Genomic DNA, 19703 nt, shown 5'->3' with positions numbered 1-19703 from the left:
ATATATTTTTTTTTAAGTTGGCCTAATATGAGACTCTCTATATATTTTCAAATGATAATAATAATAATAAAAATAAAGAAGCTCACTCTATATATATATATATATATTAATTCGTTTAAGTGCAACTTTTGATGTCGTTTCAAGTTATTAAAAAAAAAAAAACAATAAATGCAATTTTGAGTTATAATATTTAATTTTTTGTTTTCGGCTCATCACGATAGAGTAATAATATAGAAAAAAACTATAAGCCTCAGACGTTTGAGTTTGGGAAGTGATGAAATTTTAAAGAAAATTAAGAATTAACTTTTAGAGATTTAATTTCGTATGATTTAATTTGGTATGAACTATTTTTCAAAATATTTGGTTCGGACAAAAATATTTAGGACATATAAATATTTAATTAATTTATATTTTAAAAATTGAGGATAAAATTATTTTTTAATAAAATAAATAAAACTAATTTTTCTTTTAAATTTTAAAATGACACTTTTTTTGATAATTCATTTTCCACCTTAATTTTCTATATTATGAAATTTAGTTTCCTCGGTATCTATAATTGTACAGAAAATTTCAAATTTTTTATTAATTTTGATTGATACTTATCAAATGATACCATTATTTTCAAAATAGAATTTATTTATTTATTATTATTTTTTTCTCTAGCCCTTTCTATAATTCTTCTCGAATGATAAATCAAGCGGCTCAACGCCAAAGGAATGACCGTTCAACCAAAGGGAATAATATATATATTTTTTGGTGAATAGAAAAGGAATAATAGTTTGATATATTTTCTAAACTCCTTACTACCGAATCGATTCCATTAGATATTTAGATAACTTTATTTTATGGGAAAAAAAAAGAACTCAAAAGGTGCCAAATAGGAAAAAAATATCCCCATCAAAATTTTGGCAACCAAAAAGAAATTGTAAATAAAATATGAGATTTATAGTCCACAAGATCGATTGATGTCGAAATCAAATAGAAATATATTAACCATTTACTATTTTAAAGTTCAATATTCTTTAAGGAATTTATAAGTGAATTGCTTATGTACTATAAATATATAAATATTGTTTTATTAATTTAAAAATATATATAGTACTTACAATACATAAAAAAAATATTTACTTATATTATCAAAAATTAGAAAAATAAAATAAAATGTATTAGCAATTTAGAATAAAAAAATAAATGATAAAATTTTAAAACTTTTATTTTATAATAAATTGAATCGAGCTAACATCAAGTTTTTATTTTTTATTATTATGTTTTTTAATGAGCTAAGCCAATTTTAAATAAGAAACTGAATAACATTTTTACTTGTATAAAAATTAAATTTTAGTTTATTATTTCTAAATATATAAGGAGGACAGGCACACATAGAACAACTTAAGGCCTTTTTAATTTTAACCTTAAAAAAAGAAAAAAAACATTTTTTTAAAAAAATTTTTTATGTTTAATTTAATCCAATAGATAACAAGGGTTTCGGTTGCAAGTTCCAACAATCGGGCCGAAGGGTCAACAGGCGGGGATGGGAACCCCAGGCGGTCAAAACATAAACTGACATAGCAGTTAATAAAAACTCTCATTATTCATAAACTGACACGTGGCCCACTGAATGAATGCGTTGTCGTCATCGTCGGCATAACCATGTAACGGTACAGTACACCACCTCGCTCTCTCTCTCCCTCTCTATATTTCCCTCTAATTGCGCACGTGACAATTAACCAGCGAACTCCATGGAAATGAACTTCTAGGAAGCTTTCAAACTCTCCCAACCAAATAAAACGATCAAGGACAGCCCTCAAATCCCTCCGAACAACAAGCTTAATCAATCTCTCTCTCTCTCTCTCTCTCTCTCTCTCTCTCTCTCTCTCTGTGGGCTGTGATGGCGGACAAGGCGTTTCATCTCCTGCAAGCTCTCGAGCCAAGGAGGTACAAAAGAAATTAATTTTTTTTTTTTTAGATTCTTTAAATTCCTATTTTTATATAATTCAGACTATTTCGTAGCTGTTTTCCACGCGTCCCGTAATCCTAAATTCTCTTGGTATTTGCTCCCTGACAAATTCTTGGTTGATCGTAGCAGAGCGAGTGAGTTGAGTGAATATCGCTTGGAAACTTTGACTCAGTCATTGAATTTCTTTGATCTTATTTTCGGTTTTAATTTCTGTGGTTTTTGTCATATTTTTTCTTGGATTTTATGCTTAGGTAGGGGGAATTTCTGGAATTGAGAAATCATTTAGGGATTGATAAATAATAATAATCATAATAATAAATTAGGATTGAGAGATGAATTTGAATGCCGTGTAGTTAATGTGCATGGTAGATGTTTGAGTTTTGGGATGTGGGAGTGAAAGAAATGGCTTTGTGAGGTTTAGAATTTCAAAGTCTGGTGTAAAGAAAGTGACAGATATGGGAGGTAGTAGGATTGCTACTGTTTTTCAAGTATGTTATTGTCCTTGTTGAGTAAGCGCTCGTTGGAGGTTGATTCCAGGTTTGTATAAAAGCTGGCGGCTTTTTGCCATTGTTTCTTATCAACTTTGAGGTTTCAAATGTTCTCAAATATTGGGCAAATTTTGTCTTTGCTTTTAGTTACGGTTTGATTATTGGAAACTAACTGTATTAGCGTAAAATTTCTATCATTGGTGTTGCATTGGACTTTTTTATATTATTATTATTATTGTCTTTTTATGTCAATAGCATTAGGATTCAGGTTTTTATTATCTTTCATAGTGATTTAGGGTTTGGTTTCAACAGGGATGCCTATGGATTTGCTTTGAGACCTCAGCACATACAAACATACAGACAGTACGCTGATATCTTCAAGGTATTTGATATTTGGCTTGTTCATTTTAGTCCTCACTAGGCAAAATTTATTAGGCACCTTTCAACTAAAACAAAAGTGACTCTTCTAAGTATTTTTATGACCAATGTGCTCCATATGATCAATCTCTGTAATATTTTATAAATTTGTTGAGGTCATGGAGAACTAAAGTAATAATCACTCTGTTTGCTCTAACAGGAAGTGTTTTCTGATGAATCTTTCCTCGAGACCACTAATTTAAAAAGATATTGCAATTATAGAGAACTAAAGTAATATAATAAATCTTTCTGTACTCCAATTTAAAAATGCTTCAGAAAAACTGGATCCTTTACAAAAGCCTTTTTCTTGGACTTTTATTATTGTATGAACTATTCTACATTGAAAATTTTGAAATGAATAGAGCCAAAAAGGAATGGAAATAAAAATGTTTTGTTTGTCCATCTTAATGATGTGTTGACGATAAAATCAGGAGGAGGAAGAAGAAAGATCAGACCGATGGAAGAACTTCCTTGAACAACTAAGCACGTCTGCTCGACCTTGCTCCCCTGGAGAGGAAGATAAAGAGGTATTGCATGCTGACGCTACTCAGGAGGGGGTAGAGACAATTCCAGAGAGGCTTGGAGAAGGGAATGATTCAAGTGACAAGCAATCTATTTCTGATGGTTCATCAGCAAGTGATCACAAAAGGGAGGTACAGCAAACATGGGCTCACATTAGGTTATCCCTTGGTGCCATAGAAGATATGATGAGTTCTCGTGTTAAGAAAAAGACACAAAATATGGAACATGAGCAGATACCCATGGGTGAAGTCCATCTTCCATCAATAGAAGAGGAAGGATCTTCAAACGCTTCTGAGAAGGACTTTGAGGTAGAGGTTTGTTTAAATGCTTTGAATGACCGTGTGAATGAAGACACTGTAGAAAATGCTGTTGGTGATGGGGTCTCTAACAGTGTTAATGTTGCTGTGGTAGAGGAAACTGTATGTGATGGTTTCTCTGATAGTGTTGATGCTAAAGAGAATTCCATGGGTGATAGTGTATCTGATAGTGTGGATGCTGCTGTGGTAGAGAAGACAGTGGGTGGTAGTGCCTCTGATATTGTGGATGCTGATGTGGTAGGGAAGACCCTAGGTGATGGTGTCTCCAATAGTGTGGATACTGCTGTGGTAGAGAAAACCATGGGTGGTAATGTCTCTGACAGTGTGGATGCTACTTCCAGGCCAGAACAGGCTGTGGGTGATATGGTTGCGGACTGTGTGAATGCTAAGGGGGAAGAAAAGGCTGTGGCAGACAGGTTCAATGATACTGTAAATGTTGCAGGGGCAGAAAAAGCTGTGGATGATGGGTTTACTTCTAAGCCTTGCTTTCCTTGGAGAGAAGAGCTGGAGTGCCTTGTTCGAGGAGGAGTGCCAAAGGATCTCAGAGGAGAGGTATAGCTAGCAGTTCCGACTCTTAGTTACTTGAATCTGCCAAATTTTTTTAGTTGTGAGAAAGTTAAGTGTTTTCTACTGTTACAGGTATGGCAAGCTTTTGTTGGTGTGAAGGCACGTAGGGTGGAGAGATATTACCATGATTTGCTGGCACACACTGGTGAAAGCAAGGATGACGACTCATCTGGTGTACCCAGAAAATGGAAAAGGCAGATTGAGAAGGTCATTAGATGCATGCGCCTTGGACTTTATCGTTTCAATTTGTAGGTGCTGCTTCTTTTACTTTGTATTGCAATCTGGATTTCTCCCTAAGACTAATTTTTACGTTTGATTGCAGGATATACCACGTACATTTCCAGGTCATCCTGCTTTGGATGAAAATGGCAGAAATTCATTGAGGCGTTTGCTTTTAGCTTATGCTCGTCATAACCCCTCAGTTGGTTACTGTCAGGTTATTTTGGCAAAATTCAACTAACCTTTTATTTATTTATTGATTTTTGCTTCAATGAATTTCTCACTGTCAATCACTGTCAACCTTACGTAAAATCATGTAAAATTCTTCTTCTTCTTCCATTCCTTCCCCAACCATCCTCCCCCCCTCTTTTAATTCTAACTAGCCTTAGGGAGTAAGATTTCAAAATCTTGCTCCATGCACTTACCAAACTTTGGACAGTGTTTGTCATAGACTATTCTGGGCTTATCCTTTTTCTTTGGATATGTTTGGTCTAAGACTCAAATTTACTTGGCCTGCTTGTTTACAGTAAATCATCAGCTTATCTTTATACACACCACTGATAATAGGATGCTTCAACAGGTCTAGTTGCCTCATTAGTCCTCTTTTTGAGCTTATGTATATGAGAATCATCAAAGAGTACTAGATGTAGTACACATCTCTGTAAAGGCTTTCAGTGTTTTATCCCCTCCTCCCCAGCAAGCGCCCTCATTCACCTAATAAAATAAATTTAAATAAAAAATAAAATATGAAAAAACAGAGAAGCAATCTAACAGAATTAAATGCACTTTTATGTCTGAAAGGTGAAAGCACATTTTATTAAGACGAGAAAATAATCTTTACTTTTAAGTTGTATGCTTTTATTATCCAGTTTTTGTGATTATTATTTGTTATTGCTATTTCCATTAATTTGTGTCTTTTTGGCATCAAAATACATGCAGGCGATGAATTTTTTTGCAGGTATATTGCTACTTCTGATGCCTGAAGAAAATGCCTTTTGGTAAGTTTTGAAAGGTTATCCTTCTCTGTATTGTTGTTTACTTTTTTCTAAAGAGCATGAGGATGATCCGGAATGTTTTAGAAGACTTTTTAACGGTACATAATTTATCTCTGAAGCTCAACTTCAAATGTTGTTTTTGATAGAGGACTGAGACTTGCACTGAGTTTATTCCAGTCCTTGATTTGAACAAGAGCCAGTATTTGCTAAAAAGAATTGTATCATTGAACATAGCTTTCCTATACTTATCTATCTACACAGACATTCAATCATAGAGGGCAAAAAGATATGAATACTACACCAATTAGTTTTGTGGATTATTTTCTCATTGAATCTTCCAGGGCTTTGGTTGGTTTGATTGATGACTACTTTGATGGCTATTACACTGAGGAAATGATAGAATCTCAGGTTTGATTTTCCTTATTGAGTTCTTGACCAAATATTTTGGTTGCAATATGATTAGAATATTATACATGTTGCAAAGCAGATAGATCTTATGATTTCAGGGAATAGAAAGAGAGTTAATTTTCATATAAATAAGCTAAATAAGCTATTATGTGTTATATCAGGTGGACCAACTAGTTTTTGAGGAATTGATGCGAGAAAGATTTCCAAAATTGGGTTTGTTTTTATTATTTTTTTTTTCATTTTTCTTTTGAGGTTCTTGTTTGTTATTTAGATCAGGAGTGTGGATAGTTTTTTTATTCCTTCTATGCTTCTGGTGCAGTTAATCATCTGGATTACTTGGGAGTGCAGGTGGCGTGGCTATCTGGACCTTGGTTCCTTTCAATTTTTGTGAATATGCTTCCATGGGAAAGTGGTGAGATATATGGGATTAACTTTCTGACTTTTTTTGTGTAATTATTCTCCATTTCAAGTTTCAAGATTGATTTGGAAATACTATTTTTGTCAACAATAGTAATTCAGATTTTTTCTCTGAACTTTAGTTCTCCGAGTTTGGGATGTGCTTCTGTATGAAGGAAATCGTGTTATGCTATTTCGAACTGCACTAGCATTAATGGAATTATATGGTACAAGTTATTGATCTGACTTTTTTAGTGTTTCAATTGTTTTAAAAAGCAGTGTAATTCGATTATTTTATATGTTCCTGCAGGTCCTGTGTTAGTTACAACTAAAGATGCAGGGGATGCCATTACTTTGTTACAATCCCTTGCAGGGTCAACATTTGATAGCAGCCAGCTGGTTTTGACTGCATGTATGGGTTTTATTGGTGTAACTGAAGCTAGATTGCAAGAGCTGAGAGATAAGCATCGGTCAGCTATATTAATGGTAGTTGAAGAAAGATCAAAAAGGGGTCGAGTTTGGAAGGACTCCAAAGGGCTTGCATCTAAGCTTTATAGCTTCAAGCATGACCGTGGATCACTGGCAGAAGAGAAAAAGACTACTGAAGGAAGTGATGTGCTTGCAAAAGGAGATGAATCTCACTCAGAGCCTCACTCTTCAAATCTTGATGATTTACTTGACAGTTTAACTATTGATCCAGAAGTAGATTCATTACCAGATCTTCAAGAACAGGTGACTTTTTCTCTAAATCTTCTTATTGAAACTTTATCCAAGTATATTATTATATGCATACACGAGATTGTAAGTGTTTAATATATTTAATTAGAAAGAATGCTAATATATTAAATGTAAATCTTCTATCACATTTTTTCTTAACTTGATTTTTAATGCTAATATATTTAATGTAAATCTTCTATCACATTTTTTCTTAACTTGATTTTTTTCTCAATTTAGTTGAATGGTGCTTTGAATTTTAATTAAATTACGTATGAAATCAGCATCTAAGTCTGTTAAAATTCAATTATGAATGGCTTCTGTGCAGGTGGTTTGGATGAAGGTTGAGTTGTGCAGGTTGCTTGAGGAGAAAAGATCTGCTGTAATGAGGTTAGTTCTTTTGTTAAGGTTTTAATTTCTGAACCTAATTTCAAATGATACTTTTCCCATTCATAATTGATGAAGATAATACCATGAAATTGCCAAATCCCTTCAAGACAAATAACACATGAGTATTCTACTCACGAGGTCAATTCCATTGCATTTTCCACTTTTGTTCACTTGCATGTAACATCCTTGATGCACCTCTAATTAATCTATTGGAGATTTCCTTATCTAGAATCATGCATCCTTTCATACTTTTGACGCTTTTGCTCTGTTCACATATGGCAATTGATACTTCTCTTTCTCCTCCCTTTCCTTTTGTTTTTTTTGGGTTTCACCATTACACTAGTGGAATTTTGCAGAATCAGCTCTTCATGACGAAATTCCCAAAGCCTCTTTCAAGAGTTATCCCATTTGTATTGATTAAAGATCACATTAAAGATCTAAAAATGTGGCAATAAGGTTTTTTGCGTTGGTGGGTCTTAAGGTTTCTAACAAATTTTCATGGAGCTCGTGACTATAAATTTATTAAATCAAGGATAGATGAGGAAACTAAGAAATACACAGGAAAACCATTCACAATTATAAAAAAATGCAAAAGCAACCTTTAAAATGCTGTCTATGATCTACTAGACATGACTTTTGGAGAAATCAATTAATTTCATTAGCTCTCTAACAATTATCCTTGACTATGTAACTTCATATCCTTACCTAAAATGTTTTTGAAGCATCTCTATAAACTTGAGGATGCACAAGTTGAGTCTATTACAAAAGTTCCAAAATGCGCTTTGGCCGCCTTGAAACAACAACTGAAGTTTTGTTGCTCTTGTGCTTTTCAGAGCTGAGGAGCTGGAGACAGCACTTATGGAGATGGTCAAGGAAGATAATCGACGAGAACTGAGTGCAAGGGTATATCTATTATCAATTTAGCCTGATGTGCTTGCATAATGTCTGTTTATTATGTCATACTGAACCTGCTATATTGCATGTTGTCGAGGGCATTTTGGATTAGCATTATATCTGGTGGATGATGCATCATTCTCTTCATATAGTCATTAATTAATCATCCATGGTTATTCGAATAAATATACTGTATATAAAAAGAAAATTTTTGGCTACCAAATAGTTTTTTGATTCCAATTGATAGTCTGATCCTTTTGAAGCTTCATTTAGCTAACTAATGTCTTATCATCCAAGTAATACAAGATGGTTTACCATCTTGCTGAATGTTTGGTTGTATCAACTAGTGCAATCTTCTTGTATTACTCTTAACCTCTTATCCTTCGAGGTTCAATATTGCAGATTGAGCAGTTGGAGCTAGAGGTATCTGAGCTACAACAAACCCTTGCTGATAAGAAAGAACAAGAAGCTGCAATGCTTAAGGTTTTTATTTGCATTCTGTTTCTCCAATTTTTATTTAGAAATAATAACATTTACTTGCCCATGTTCTGCTTATTATGCATCTAAATGCACTGCTATAGGTCTTGATGAGGGTAGAGCACGAGCAAAAGGTAACTGAAGATGCTCGAATAAGTGCTGAGCAAATTGCAGCCGCTCAGAAGTATGAAGTCCATGTTCTCCAGGTTTCTTTTTGTCTATGATGTCCTGGTTATTTGAGATTATAGGATACTATGGATCACACAATATTCTTCATTTGGTGATAAGAAAAATCCAGAGTGATATGTATGTTATTAGAGGAAGTACCTTCACAATTAAAGTTTTTTCCAACAATTTAGAGAAGATAATGTTGGTCTTATACTCAAATGACTTGCATTTATTAATAACTAGGATTGTATATGTTATTCTCTGATGATTTTGAAACATACACTGTTTTGTTGTCCTTTTTTTTCGTTGTTTACTTTAAGTCTCATCTTCATTATAAGTGCATGGCAATGTCAAAAGGCTAATTTTTTGTGTTTGGACATAAATGTTAAAAGGTTTAATGATTTTCCTATTTCTTGTCTTGGTCTTGGGCTGCCCAAACAAACCAAAGATTTCAGAAACTAAATATTATTTTGTTATTATCGTTTGACATATGACAAGATTATTTCAATTTCTGAATACAACAGTATTACGTAGGAAAAATATGAGAAGGCTATGGCTTCGGTTGCTGAAATGGAAAAGAGGGTGGTTATGGCAGAATCAATGCTAGAGGCTACATTGCAATACCAATCCGGTCAAGTCAAAGCTCAATCTTCTCCTCGGTAAATAAACTCTTCAGTAGCTTTCTGTTTCTGTATGTATTTTTCTACTTCTTTAGCTAAAATCTTTTGATTTATTGTTGGTAATCATGAGAAATTGGTTGGAAAAAAATAATACTTTTGTATAGAGCTCTTCAGGAACCAAGATGACCTTTTAGTTCTGCAACTTTCAGAAGACTAAAATGAGAGAGCCTAAGAATTATAGAGATCAATCCTAACGGAAGTGTAGACAACACCTTAAGTGTGGTCAGCTCCTTTACTAACATGATAATCCGTTTAGTTTATGCACACACTATCTTAAGCTCATATCACATGATAAAAAAACCACCGAATTGTAAACCTGAATCACAATTGTCTATGATTATTACATGCACACCATTAACCTCCAGAAATGCATCTTTCAGGCATTTATTAATCAGTGGGCTTAACTATTGGATTTTTATCATTCATGTCTCTTCCTTTCTTTACCACTAACCAGAAGGAGATAGGGTGGCTACATATATGACCATTAATGTATTTCTTTTTGTTGATTTTTCTTGTTATCGGTGCATGTTTTTGTGGCCATGCTCTTCTTGGTAAAATTGGTTCTTTTATGGTAAATATATGAAACTGGTAACTTATTCAGGTTGTGTGCTTTCTAGGGGAACGCGAAATCAAGGACCCACAAACGAGAACCCAAAAAGGACAGGTCTTCTGTCATTTGGACTTGGATGGCGAGACAGAAATAAGGTATATTTTTGTACTTGCCTTTTTGGTCTTGTAGATGACTAATTTTAGAGCTCATTCAGTGACGTTTATATTTTTGGTTTTCCGTTTTTCTTTTTTGTTTGAAAGATTTAGCGTACATGACTAATAAATAGAAAACCCTTTATCAAGATGAGTCTCATTTTATAAACAATTTGAAACAGGTTTTAATTTAGTTTTTCCATTTTATTTTCTTTATTCTGTAGCTTGTTTCTTTAAGCCTGTAGCTAGATAAGAAGTCTATCATTTAAAGCATAAGCCAATTATATACAAATAAAGCAAAACCTTTGGAAAAAGAAAAAAAGAAAAAGAAAAAGAAAAAGAAAAACGGAAAACGGAAACAGAAACAAAAACAAAACGCTTTCAAAGGAGCACTTGGCTGCCCAAATATTGTAGGTGGTGATCACCACGGTGATAGTTTTAACTGCATTTGTTATTATATCATGAGGCAGTATACCATTCAACATTATATTTGATGATATAAAACGTATGATATGACAATATTTCCAGGTCCTATTTTATTGATCCTTCATTTAATTTCAAACTTTCAAAGAGAGTATAAGTACACATATTGTTTGTATAGTTTGTCAATCTCACAAACATTTTGTATCACAGGGTGAAAGTAAGTCAACCAATGGGCATGATGAAAGCAAGTCGACCAATGAGTCTGGTGAAAGTAAGTCAACCAGTGATTCTGGTAAAACTAAGCAGACCAGCGAAGGAAATCAGTGAGCAGAAACAATATTCCAACCTAGTATTTGTTGGTTTATCACTACCTTTTATTTTTGTACTACTAATATACCCGTGGCCGAGTAAGCCATGAATTTGTACCGTTGTCAACTCAAATAGCTGAGAATTGTTTCTCTCTTTCCCCCGGCTCCCTTTCCAATTTCTTTTGACATTCAAATTGTAAAGCATGTTCAGTTATATTGTTTATTAATAATTCTTTTTTATAGTAATTTTTGTTTGACGATTTATTTCTCTGACTAATGAGGATCACCAGCATCTTTCTCATGCACTGTTTCGCTACTATGGGTTACTTTTTCTATTGAGTTCTTGCAGATTATGAACACCATTATAGTGTTCGACTCTATTACACACGGTCTGTCCGATGCATCTGAATGGCATTAGGATGCAGCCATGCAGAGATTGGTGCCAGTCACGTAATTGAGTGCTGGTACATGGAAGTGCTGTACCATTTTGGAAACCTTTCCAAAAGATTAAACTAATTTGGTCATGTCCCAAAAAAATAAATAAATAAATAAAACTAAAAATGTTCAATTGTCAAATAACTGTTGGTCATCCGATAGGTGTGCGGAATTCTTGTTCAATTTCTTTTAAGTAGCAAGTGGATATTTATTTATTCTGAATCAACCACAAAAAAAAAAAAAAATAGAAGAAGAAGATATCTATTAGTTTAGGTGTCCTTAGACACTGCTCTTTGAAAAACTATCACTTACAACTCATCTATCAAATTTTATTAGTTAATTATATGAGTTAAAGACCATAATTGTATTTTCACCGAAGTATTCAATCATAAACATTAATTTTTAACATTCCTTTACCTTTTGGCTGTAAAAATTATCTAAAAAATGGATAGTTAGGTCTATTTTAAGGTGTAAAAAATTAAAAAGAGGTTAATAATAATTTTTCAAAAGTGTGGTGTGATGTAAAATGCTAAATAGAGGTTATAATGATTTTCCAAAAGTGTGGTGTTTAAGTGTAATTATAATAAAACCGATTGAGTATAAATGAAATTTGCTTTTTTTTTTATTTTTTTATTTATTTAATCATATATAGTTTGATTACTTCAAATGTTAGAATCTGATAGGCAGCTCAATTAACTATAGATTTAAGGGGGAGAAAACCTATAATGCTAAATTGAAAATCATTTGAAATTGTGTATGCATTGTTGGTAACATGTTGATTTTTTTTTTTTTTCCCTATATAATTGTGTGTAATTTACTTATCTCATTTATTTGTTATTGTGTGTTAGTGGCAAGTATACCTTTTTAGGCTCATTTGATCGTAAACTTGAAGAGAGATAGAGAGAGAGAGATTATGTTCAATATTGTGCTATGTTTTGCTTTGTTTTTTTCCCCTTCTTAACTTTATATAATTGAGATGTCTAAAATATTTAAACTACCATTAACAAACGTTTGCGTAAGCAAATCACCCACAGTTACATGAAAGAAAAAGAAAAAAAAGTCATCTTTCCAAATGGCATCTTAGCGTAATTGATTTTTAGTTTTTATTTTTTTGTTTTTCTCTACCTAATTGTGTATAATTTATATCCAATGTTATTTTTCTCTAACCATCTGGTTAATACCAACAAACATTTGAAGTAAATGAATTACACCCAATTAAGTAAAAAAGGGGAAAAAAAAAAAAAAACAAAAACAAAAAAAAGTATTACCAAACACCACCTTAGAAATACACGATCAAGCAGCTAGAAAGAAAGACACCGTTGCCGTTGATGTTTCCTTTTCTTTAATTTTCATGGCTACGATGACAGTTAAATTGCTACTTTCAAGTTTCGACTTGCTACCTTGCTATCCAAACCACAAGCTTATATTAAGAGGAAAACGAAAATTCAACTTGTTGATGTGCTTTTCTATCAAAAACCTCCTTCCAGTAGCTTTGCTCACCTCACCTACTAACATCTCTAGCTTGCCATGCTTGAAGGTGACTTCATTTATCGTTTCAGGAACTTGGATGACCAACTCAGAGTTCTGGTTCTTGGTTTTCCATGCTTTTCTACAACTTGGCCATGTCGCAATAGAACAGTGGGAGCCTCAATTTTCATAAGAGTGATGAGGTATATATACGCTGCTTAGAGGTGAGGTGAAATATCATCATCAAGAACATCAAAATGCTCATATAAGTCAATTTACAGAAGTTGGGACATACAATAACCAAGTGGATGTGTGTATCGCAATTTCAGAAACATAACGTTTAGCAATGTCCATATATATATCAATGTAATTTAAAATAGCATCATGGTTTAACTATTGAGCTTACACAGCTATCATATGTTAAGTACACAGCAAAACTTTGTACAACAAAATCCCCCAAAGTTAAAAATTAAAGACAAAAGAGTAGAGACATCCAGGATTGTTTAAAGAATGCATATTTATACAATGGAAAAACAGCTACTAGCAAGAAGGCACACTTGCAAATGAATAAAACCTTCTTGGTTCACATATACATCAAAAGAGAAAAAGTTAAAAAAAAAAAAAAAAAAAAAAAAAAGAGAAGAAAAATTATAGCAACAGACGTAAAACGGAGATGTGAATTGCGCCTCTTATCAGGGATTGTATGGAAAACTTGATAACTCAGCACAAATAACATGCAGCCAACAAGCATTCACAAACTAACCTCTGAGCTCTGCCATCCTCAGCCACAGCCATTAATGCATTCCCTGTAAGCATAGCGGACAATACCAAAGCAGAAAAAAAGATCGCAGGTATACCCAACAACTTGCAATGAGCAACAAAATAGCCTTGTGAATCTACTTATTTCATAACCACTACCACCGTTGAGCTTTCTTTTCACTATCTCTCTTGGCTCTAGGAGTACCAGGGGCAAAACGGGAGTTTTGGACTGGTTGTGTATCTGGGTCACATTTTTGAGAAGCAAGGTAATTCAAGGCTGTGACGACATCAGCTATCACTGGTCGCATATTAGGCTGCTCCTGAACACACATTGCTGCAACAGCAAGGGCTTGGTATAAGCCCCTTGGAGGATATTGACCTTGCAGCACTGGATCAGCCATTTGTGAGAATTTGCTTCTGTCTTTAAACAGGGGCCTTGCCTGAAAGTTATCATCATATTAGTTCGTCTCATCCAAAAAAAAATAAAAATAAAAAATAAAAAATCTCCTTTGCAGACATTTCTTTGAAATAGTTGGCCCAATCCTAGTGTTAAAATTTCAATTTAACAAAAAAATTTAAAGATAGAAAACAATATTATCAGCTTATGTAATAATAAAAAGAAGAGCAAAGGCTAAATCTCCAAAAATAATATTATTCTTTTTTATTCAATTAATATTTTATTTCCTATATGAGAATGTTCAGCGAGAAGGTGCTATTATGCTGGCTATAGCTTTGATCAATATTATCATGCTTGCCAGAATTCCCTTTGAATTTTTTTGTTATCCTTCAAATGCTTTCAATGATGCAGAAATTCAATCCACAAGTCGTTTGAAACAAATGTTAGAGGAATAGCCCAGATGGAACCATATGCATGCTTTGTGTGAGTTAATTGACTGGTTATAAATGTTCATCAAATGTGAGCATTGAAATGGACATTTCCAATCAATCTACAAGGTTAACTATCTTCACCAGATACATGCATTTCTTAAAAGATGGCTTTTCATCTTGATATATTTTGACCATTCAATAAGGATACAGCCTATTACTGGATAGGAAATAATTTGAGTTACCATCTAATTTATGCCAGGTTAGCAAGAGCATTTTCCTGATGCAATAACTATTCAGTATTTTAGTGTGACGTCTCATAAGAAAATAGATATATATATATATATATATTTTCTAGTTTACAGAGCCAGGGCCTTGTTGCTAATAATTTCAACTAAAAATGATGATGACACCAGAAGTTGAATTTCTTACCCAAGCAACCAAGTTCTGCTCTGCTGTAGCCTTTGTACAGTCAATTGCTTTCCTGCCTGTAATAATTTCCAGAAGAACAACCCCAAAGCTATAAACATCTGATTTCAACGTCAATTGACCTGTCATTGCATATTCTGGTGCACAATATCCATAGGTTCCCATAACCCTTGTAGATACATGTGTGTTATCCCCAACAGGCCCAAGTTTAGCCAAGCCAAAATCAGATAGCTTTGGATGATACCCTTCACCAAGCAAAATGTTTGAACATTTCAAATCTCTGTATATAACAGGAGGGTTAGCCTTATCATGTAAATACTCCAGTCCCTTTGCTGCGCCAGCAGCTATTTTCATTCTTGTACTCCAATCAAGTCGTTTTTTACCAGGTGAGATATCTACAAAATAAGCTTATGAATCAATACTGTGTAAGAGAAATAAAGGCTATGAAGCATATGGACCTAAATATGTACCATGCAGATGGTCTTCCAAAGACCCTAAGGGCATATACTCATAAACAAGAAGCCTTTGATCTCCATCAGCACAATAACCAGTAAGATTGACAAGGTTAGGGTGATGAAGCAGACTTAACATCAACACTTCAACAAGGAACTCCCTGTTTCCTTGCAATCCATTACGATCAAGCTGCTTGATAGCTACAACCTACATCAAACAGCAAAAAGGTTTCAAATTTATGACCAGCTTGAATTGCACTCAATTAAATTATTAACCCATTACTTGAAGGCTCCAAGAACTGAGAAGACTTGGAATTTTATGCATGGTCCAAAACTTAGAAGCATGGAATTATTGCATGTATTTACACGTGTATAAGCACAACCAAAGCACATTTAAAACTTCAGCACATTTAAAACTTCTTTGAGCTACTCACAGGTTCACTTCGTTATTTTATGAAAAGCAGTAATATAAATATCCACTATCCAACCTGATTCGTACTTTCCAAACGCCCTTTGTATACTCGACCAAAACCTCCCTCTCCCAAGAGACATTCAGGCCTGAAATTTCTAGTTGCAGCAGCCAACTCACGAAATGGAAAAGTTTGTGCTGCAATATGATCAGGTCCTCCATTGTTGGAGGCCTCCTTTGCACTCAGAGAAGATTTTGTCTTCAAAATTCCTGAAATACAAAAAAAAAAAAGAAAAAAAAAATAATAATAAGATGATGGGAATCTTGAGCTAAATAGGGTTTTGGGTTAGATTTTCATAATGGAGGAAACAAAACCAGAATTATTGCTCTAAAGAACAATACATTTGGAATATCAATAAAAACCATCGAACCCATGAAAGAATGCAACATTCGATTCATGGACTTTAAAATATTTCTAAATAAGCATCAGCAACTAATCATAAATATATAAAATAAAAAAAATAAAAATAAAAAAATACAGTGAACTAGAAAGACACAGAAGAAAGGGTTATAAATGGGACAATGAGTGACAAACACACTTGAGGCCATGAATACCATAAGCTAATCGCATCTAAGAAAATAAAAGTTCAAAGGACCTGACAAGACTCGAAACAGCAAAAAAAAACATAATCAGAAGCGCACCCAACCGAATTCCAACGAAAATCCAATTGCAAAACTATTTCCACATGTATACGTGCACAAATTCTCAAAAAAGATACGAACAGAATAAATCAAACAACAACAATAAAGCAAAACGACAAATGAAACCCTCTATTTACTTAATTGTAGCCTACTAAAAAAGCACACAAAATTTTCAGCTTGTGATCAAAATAAAACAGAACCCAGATAAGAAAAAGAGAGAATGGACCAAAATACATAACCCCAATTACTTCATCACCATATGACGATAGAAATTGAACCAAAAGTTGACTGCTAAGTAAAAGGTCTACCTGTTGGAAAAAAAACCTGATGTATAAAAAATACAATGATAGAAATAGAAATAGAACAACATATACAGAAAGGTACCAGAAGTAACTTTGATCTGATCAACTGGGTTTTCCTGCAGCTGGGTCTTCTTCTTCTTCTTGATTTTAGCTTTACTGCTTGAATTTCCAGAACAAGGAATCCAACTCATGGTTTATTCTTAATTTTTCTCTTATCTTTTTTTTTTTTTTTTCACTCTTTTCACTCTTACTCTCTAAAGCAATATCAAGTGAGAAAGAGGAGAAGATAAAGAGAATCAATCAGCCATAACAGTTCTCGAAAAAACAAACCAATAGCAGACCCAACACGAGCGAAACCACTGATGGAGAGAGCTATGGTGTAGCGCTTTGTGTTCTTTTCACCCCTTTTTTTTTGGGTGCATAATGTTTAATTTTTTTTCTTTTAATTTTTTTCCAAGAAAAATTTTACAATTGGCTGAAAAATGCTGAGAATAAAAACGTTGTCGTTTGGTTTTCCATTCTCTGTGCTAATAATTATTGTATAGTGGGCCGTCCGTAAACTATAAGCTGGCAATTACTTTAGCTGGTCCACATGAAACATATGCCAAATGGATGGTTCAGATAACATTTCTTGGACCAACGGTGTGGATCACTTGGATGAGGCTAAGTTGTATTCAAAGGTTACTGTAGAATTTCCTCTCCTTATTCATATATATATATATATAAATCTTACTGACAGCTGTTGATAAACGGCTCTAATTGGATCCTTCATTTGGTTGACTCTGTCTAATGCAAAATTCCCCCCAAAAAAACAAAATTTAAAGAAATTTTTTAATTTTTTTTTTATATTATTTATTCAACATATCTTTACTTTGATAGTAAGAATCACGTTTGAATAGGGCCTCTCAATATAAAGACAATCTGAACCCCACCACCTACCCTGGTTTTGGGCAAAAGATTTTGTCTCATTTTTCTAATGTATTGGAATTCTTTTTTTCTTTTTTTTTTCTTTTAATATCTTAGTTTTTTTTTTTTTTTTTTTTTTTTTTTGTGTGGACGAAATTATTATGTCTCATGTTGGGAATGCACATTTGGTAGATTTAAGGAGGAATTGTATACCACCAAGAAAGGTTTTAGTGGTGGTTCCAAAGACATTTAGCCCCAAGAGGATCATATATTTATATACAATCATGTTTATATATATTTGGCACGCAGAATAAATGCATTCCACAATATTAATTTTGTTTTATTTAAAATATTTTTCAATTAAAAAATAATTATTTTTAAAAATTAAATAATTTTTCATATGAAAGAATAACTATTCTTTTTTAAAAACTCAAAATTATTATTTCATATTCTTAAATAAGTTTTAAATATATATTTACCATATTTATAATATATTTAAATTTAGATAATTTATTACATTTAAAAAACACATAAATAAATGTAAAGTTAAATTTTTTTTTTTATTTCAACCAAATTTGATATTTTAAAGGCTAAACATTTAATATAATTCCTTATTATTACCAAAGATATAAATTAAAATTTATTATTCTATTTTTTTTATTCCTATAAATAATTATTCCATTAAAAATATGAATAATTATTCAATAAACTAAACACGACCTAAAATTTTCAATTGTTTGAAGCTAAAATTTTAAAATGCATGGGTTTTATATATGAGTTGCATTGGTACTGGGGCGTAGCTTAGGGCCCGGATGGCCATGGGCCCCTAAGGCTTTTGAAATTTTTTACTTATAAATTGTTTTTAACGTTTTAAGAGAAAATCTTAGTTAATTTTATAGAAAAGAATATTTTGTCCCCAAAATAATGTTGAGATAATGGGGCTAAATAAGGTTAAGATAATCTAATTATAAGTTAATTATTATTATTTATTTAGATAATTTAGGATTTTTATCTTTTTATGCTTTTGATTTTCAATATATAATTTTGTGGGTTACTTCACATTGTCTAGAAGAATTTTATATTCTTTAATGTCATGATATTGATTTTTCAATTTTGTCCCAAAAAAAAATAAATTATATTGATCAATTAGGAAATGATACTTTTAGCAATAGTACATAATTGGAAACCAAAACATATTTAAAATTTAAGTTTTTGTTATTAAAGTTAAAAAAAAAAGGAGAAAAGACAGCAATTTGTTTTTTTTTTTTTTTAAGTTCAATTAACTTCTCTTTTCTTTTCTATTCTTTTTTTTTTTTTTGGGTGATAACACCTTTTTGTTTGCTCTTCATATATTATATTATTTAATTTAGCATATAAAAAATGATAAATATTCTATATTACTTGTTTAACAAAATAAAGATAATTTTATTCAATATATATATATATATATATATTTTAATATCTTGATCCTCCATTGGTCATTTTCAAGCTTTGCCCCGGATATAGTTCACTTTGCTTCTATAAGATTTCAATAATTCATTAAATTTATGTATACTACTAATGAATTTTTAAATTTTTAACGCTAACAAAGGTTTTCTATTAAACTAGTGTATAGAATTTTGATCTATTATGAATCTATTGCTATGAAAAAGGCTGAGAATTTTCACTTTGAGCTAGATTTTTAGATTTAAACATTATTTGAGGAAGTACAACATTTGATATGTTAATTCATTTTTACCTATATATTCTCTATTTAAAAAAGTTTTTCTCCCAATTCCAGTATAAACTTTATACAGTTCCATAAGTATTAGATCAACCATAACAAAATTGTTGTAGGCTTACGTAATTAATTTATAGTTACTTTTTTTTTTTTTTTTTGGGTAAATGGGCTTATGCCTCTGTTTTAGTTTTAGTTTTTATTTTTTTATTTTTTTTATTTTTTATGTTACTCAGAAGAATAATACATACATATATA

At 32.3% G+C, this 19703-nt stretch overlaps 2 protein-coding genes across 10 annotated transcripts; one reads left to right on the top strand and one right to left on the bottom strand.

Annotated features, from left to right (window-relative positions):
• The first annotated feature begins 1596 nt into the window (after nt 1-1596).
• LOC107407173 (uncharacterized) lies at nt 1597-11306 on the top strand. 7 transcript variants are annotated; one of them, XM_016014408.4, is made up of 18 exons: nt 1603-1935; nt 2758-2827; nt 3294-4253; nt 4341-4475; nt 4591-4704; nt 5427-5485; nt 5824-5890; nt 6052-6103; nt 6210-6302; nt 6430-6513; nt 6660-7018; nt 7329-7390; nt 8224-8293; nt 8687-8767; nt 8866-8967; nt 9464-9588; nt 10227-10314; nt 10945-11306. In XM_016014408.4, the coding sequence occupies exons 1-18, from the start codon at nt 1889-1891 to the stop codon at nt 11059-11061; spliced, it is 2685 nt and encodes an 894-aa protein (XP_015869894.3). In that variant the 5' UTR covers nt 1603-1888; the 3' UTR covers nt 11062-11306. The 7 variants fall into 7 exon arrangements, 3 of the variants coding, with proteins under 3 accessions (XP_024925501.3, XP_015869894.3, XP_015869893.3); XM_016014407.4 differs by having other exon boundaries at nt 1606-1935; nt 6597-7018; XR_007238554.2 differs by lacking the exon at nt 10945-11306 and having other exon boundaries at nt 1597-1935; nt 6597-7018; nt 8866-8945; nt 10211-10307.
• A 1148-nt stretch (nt 11307-12454) lies between these two features.
• LOC107432863 (probable serine/threonine-protein kinase PBL7) lies at nt 12455-17238 on the bottom strand. Of its 3 annotated transcripts, none has more exons than XR_007238555.2 (6): nt 16905-17238; nt 15898-16088; nt 15428-15617; nt 14961-15352; nt 13708-14143; nt 12455-13158 (listed from the first exon to the last, which is right to left on the bottom strand). XR_007238555.2 is itself a non-coding variant. In XM_048466107.2 (6 exons), exons 4-6 carry the CDS (start codon nt 15546-15548, stop codon nt 13859-13861), a joined length of 798 nt encoding a protein of 265 aa, XP_048322064.2. In that variant the 5' UTR covers nt 15549-15617; nt 15898-16088; nt 16760-16828; nt 16905-17237; the 3' UTR covers nt 13312-13858. The 3 variants fall into 3 exon arrangements, 2 of the variants coding, with proteins under 2 accessions (XP_048322064.2, XP_015899551.2); XM_048466107.2 differs by lacking the exon at nt 12455-13158 and adding an exon at nt 16760-16828 and having other exon boundaries at nt 13312-14143; nt 16905-17237; XM_016044065.4 differs by lacking the exon at nt 12455-13158 and having other exon boundaries at nt 13312-14143.
• Nucleotides 17239-19703: the final 2465 nt, after the last annotated feature.

Source organism: Ziziphus jujuba, chromosome 11 (genome assembly GCF_031755915.1).
Source record: "Ziziphus jujuba cultivar Dongzao chromosome 11, ASM3175591v1".
Taxonomy (NCBI): Eukaryota; Viridiplantae; Streptophyta; class Magnoliopsida; order Rosales; family Rhamnaceae; genus Ziziphus; species Ziziphus jujuba.
Note: the sequence above shows the minus strand (reverse complement) of the source record. Positions and strands in the feature narration are given on the sequence as shown.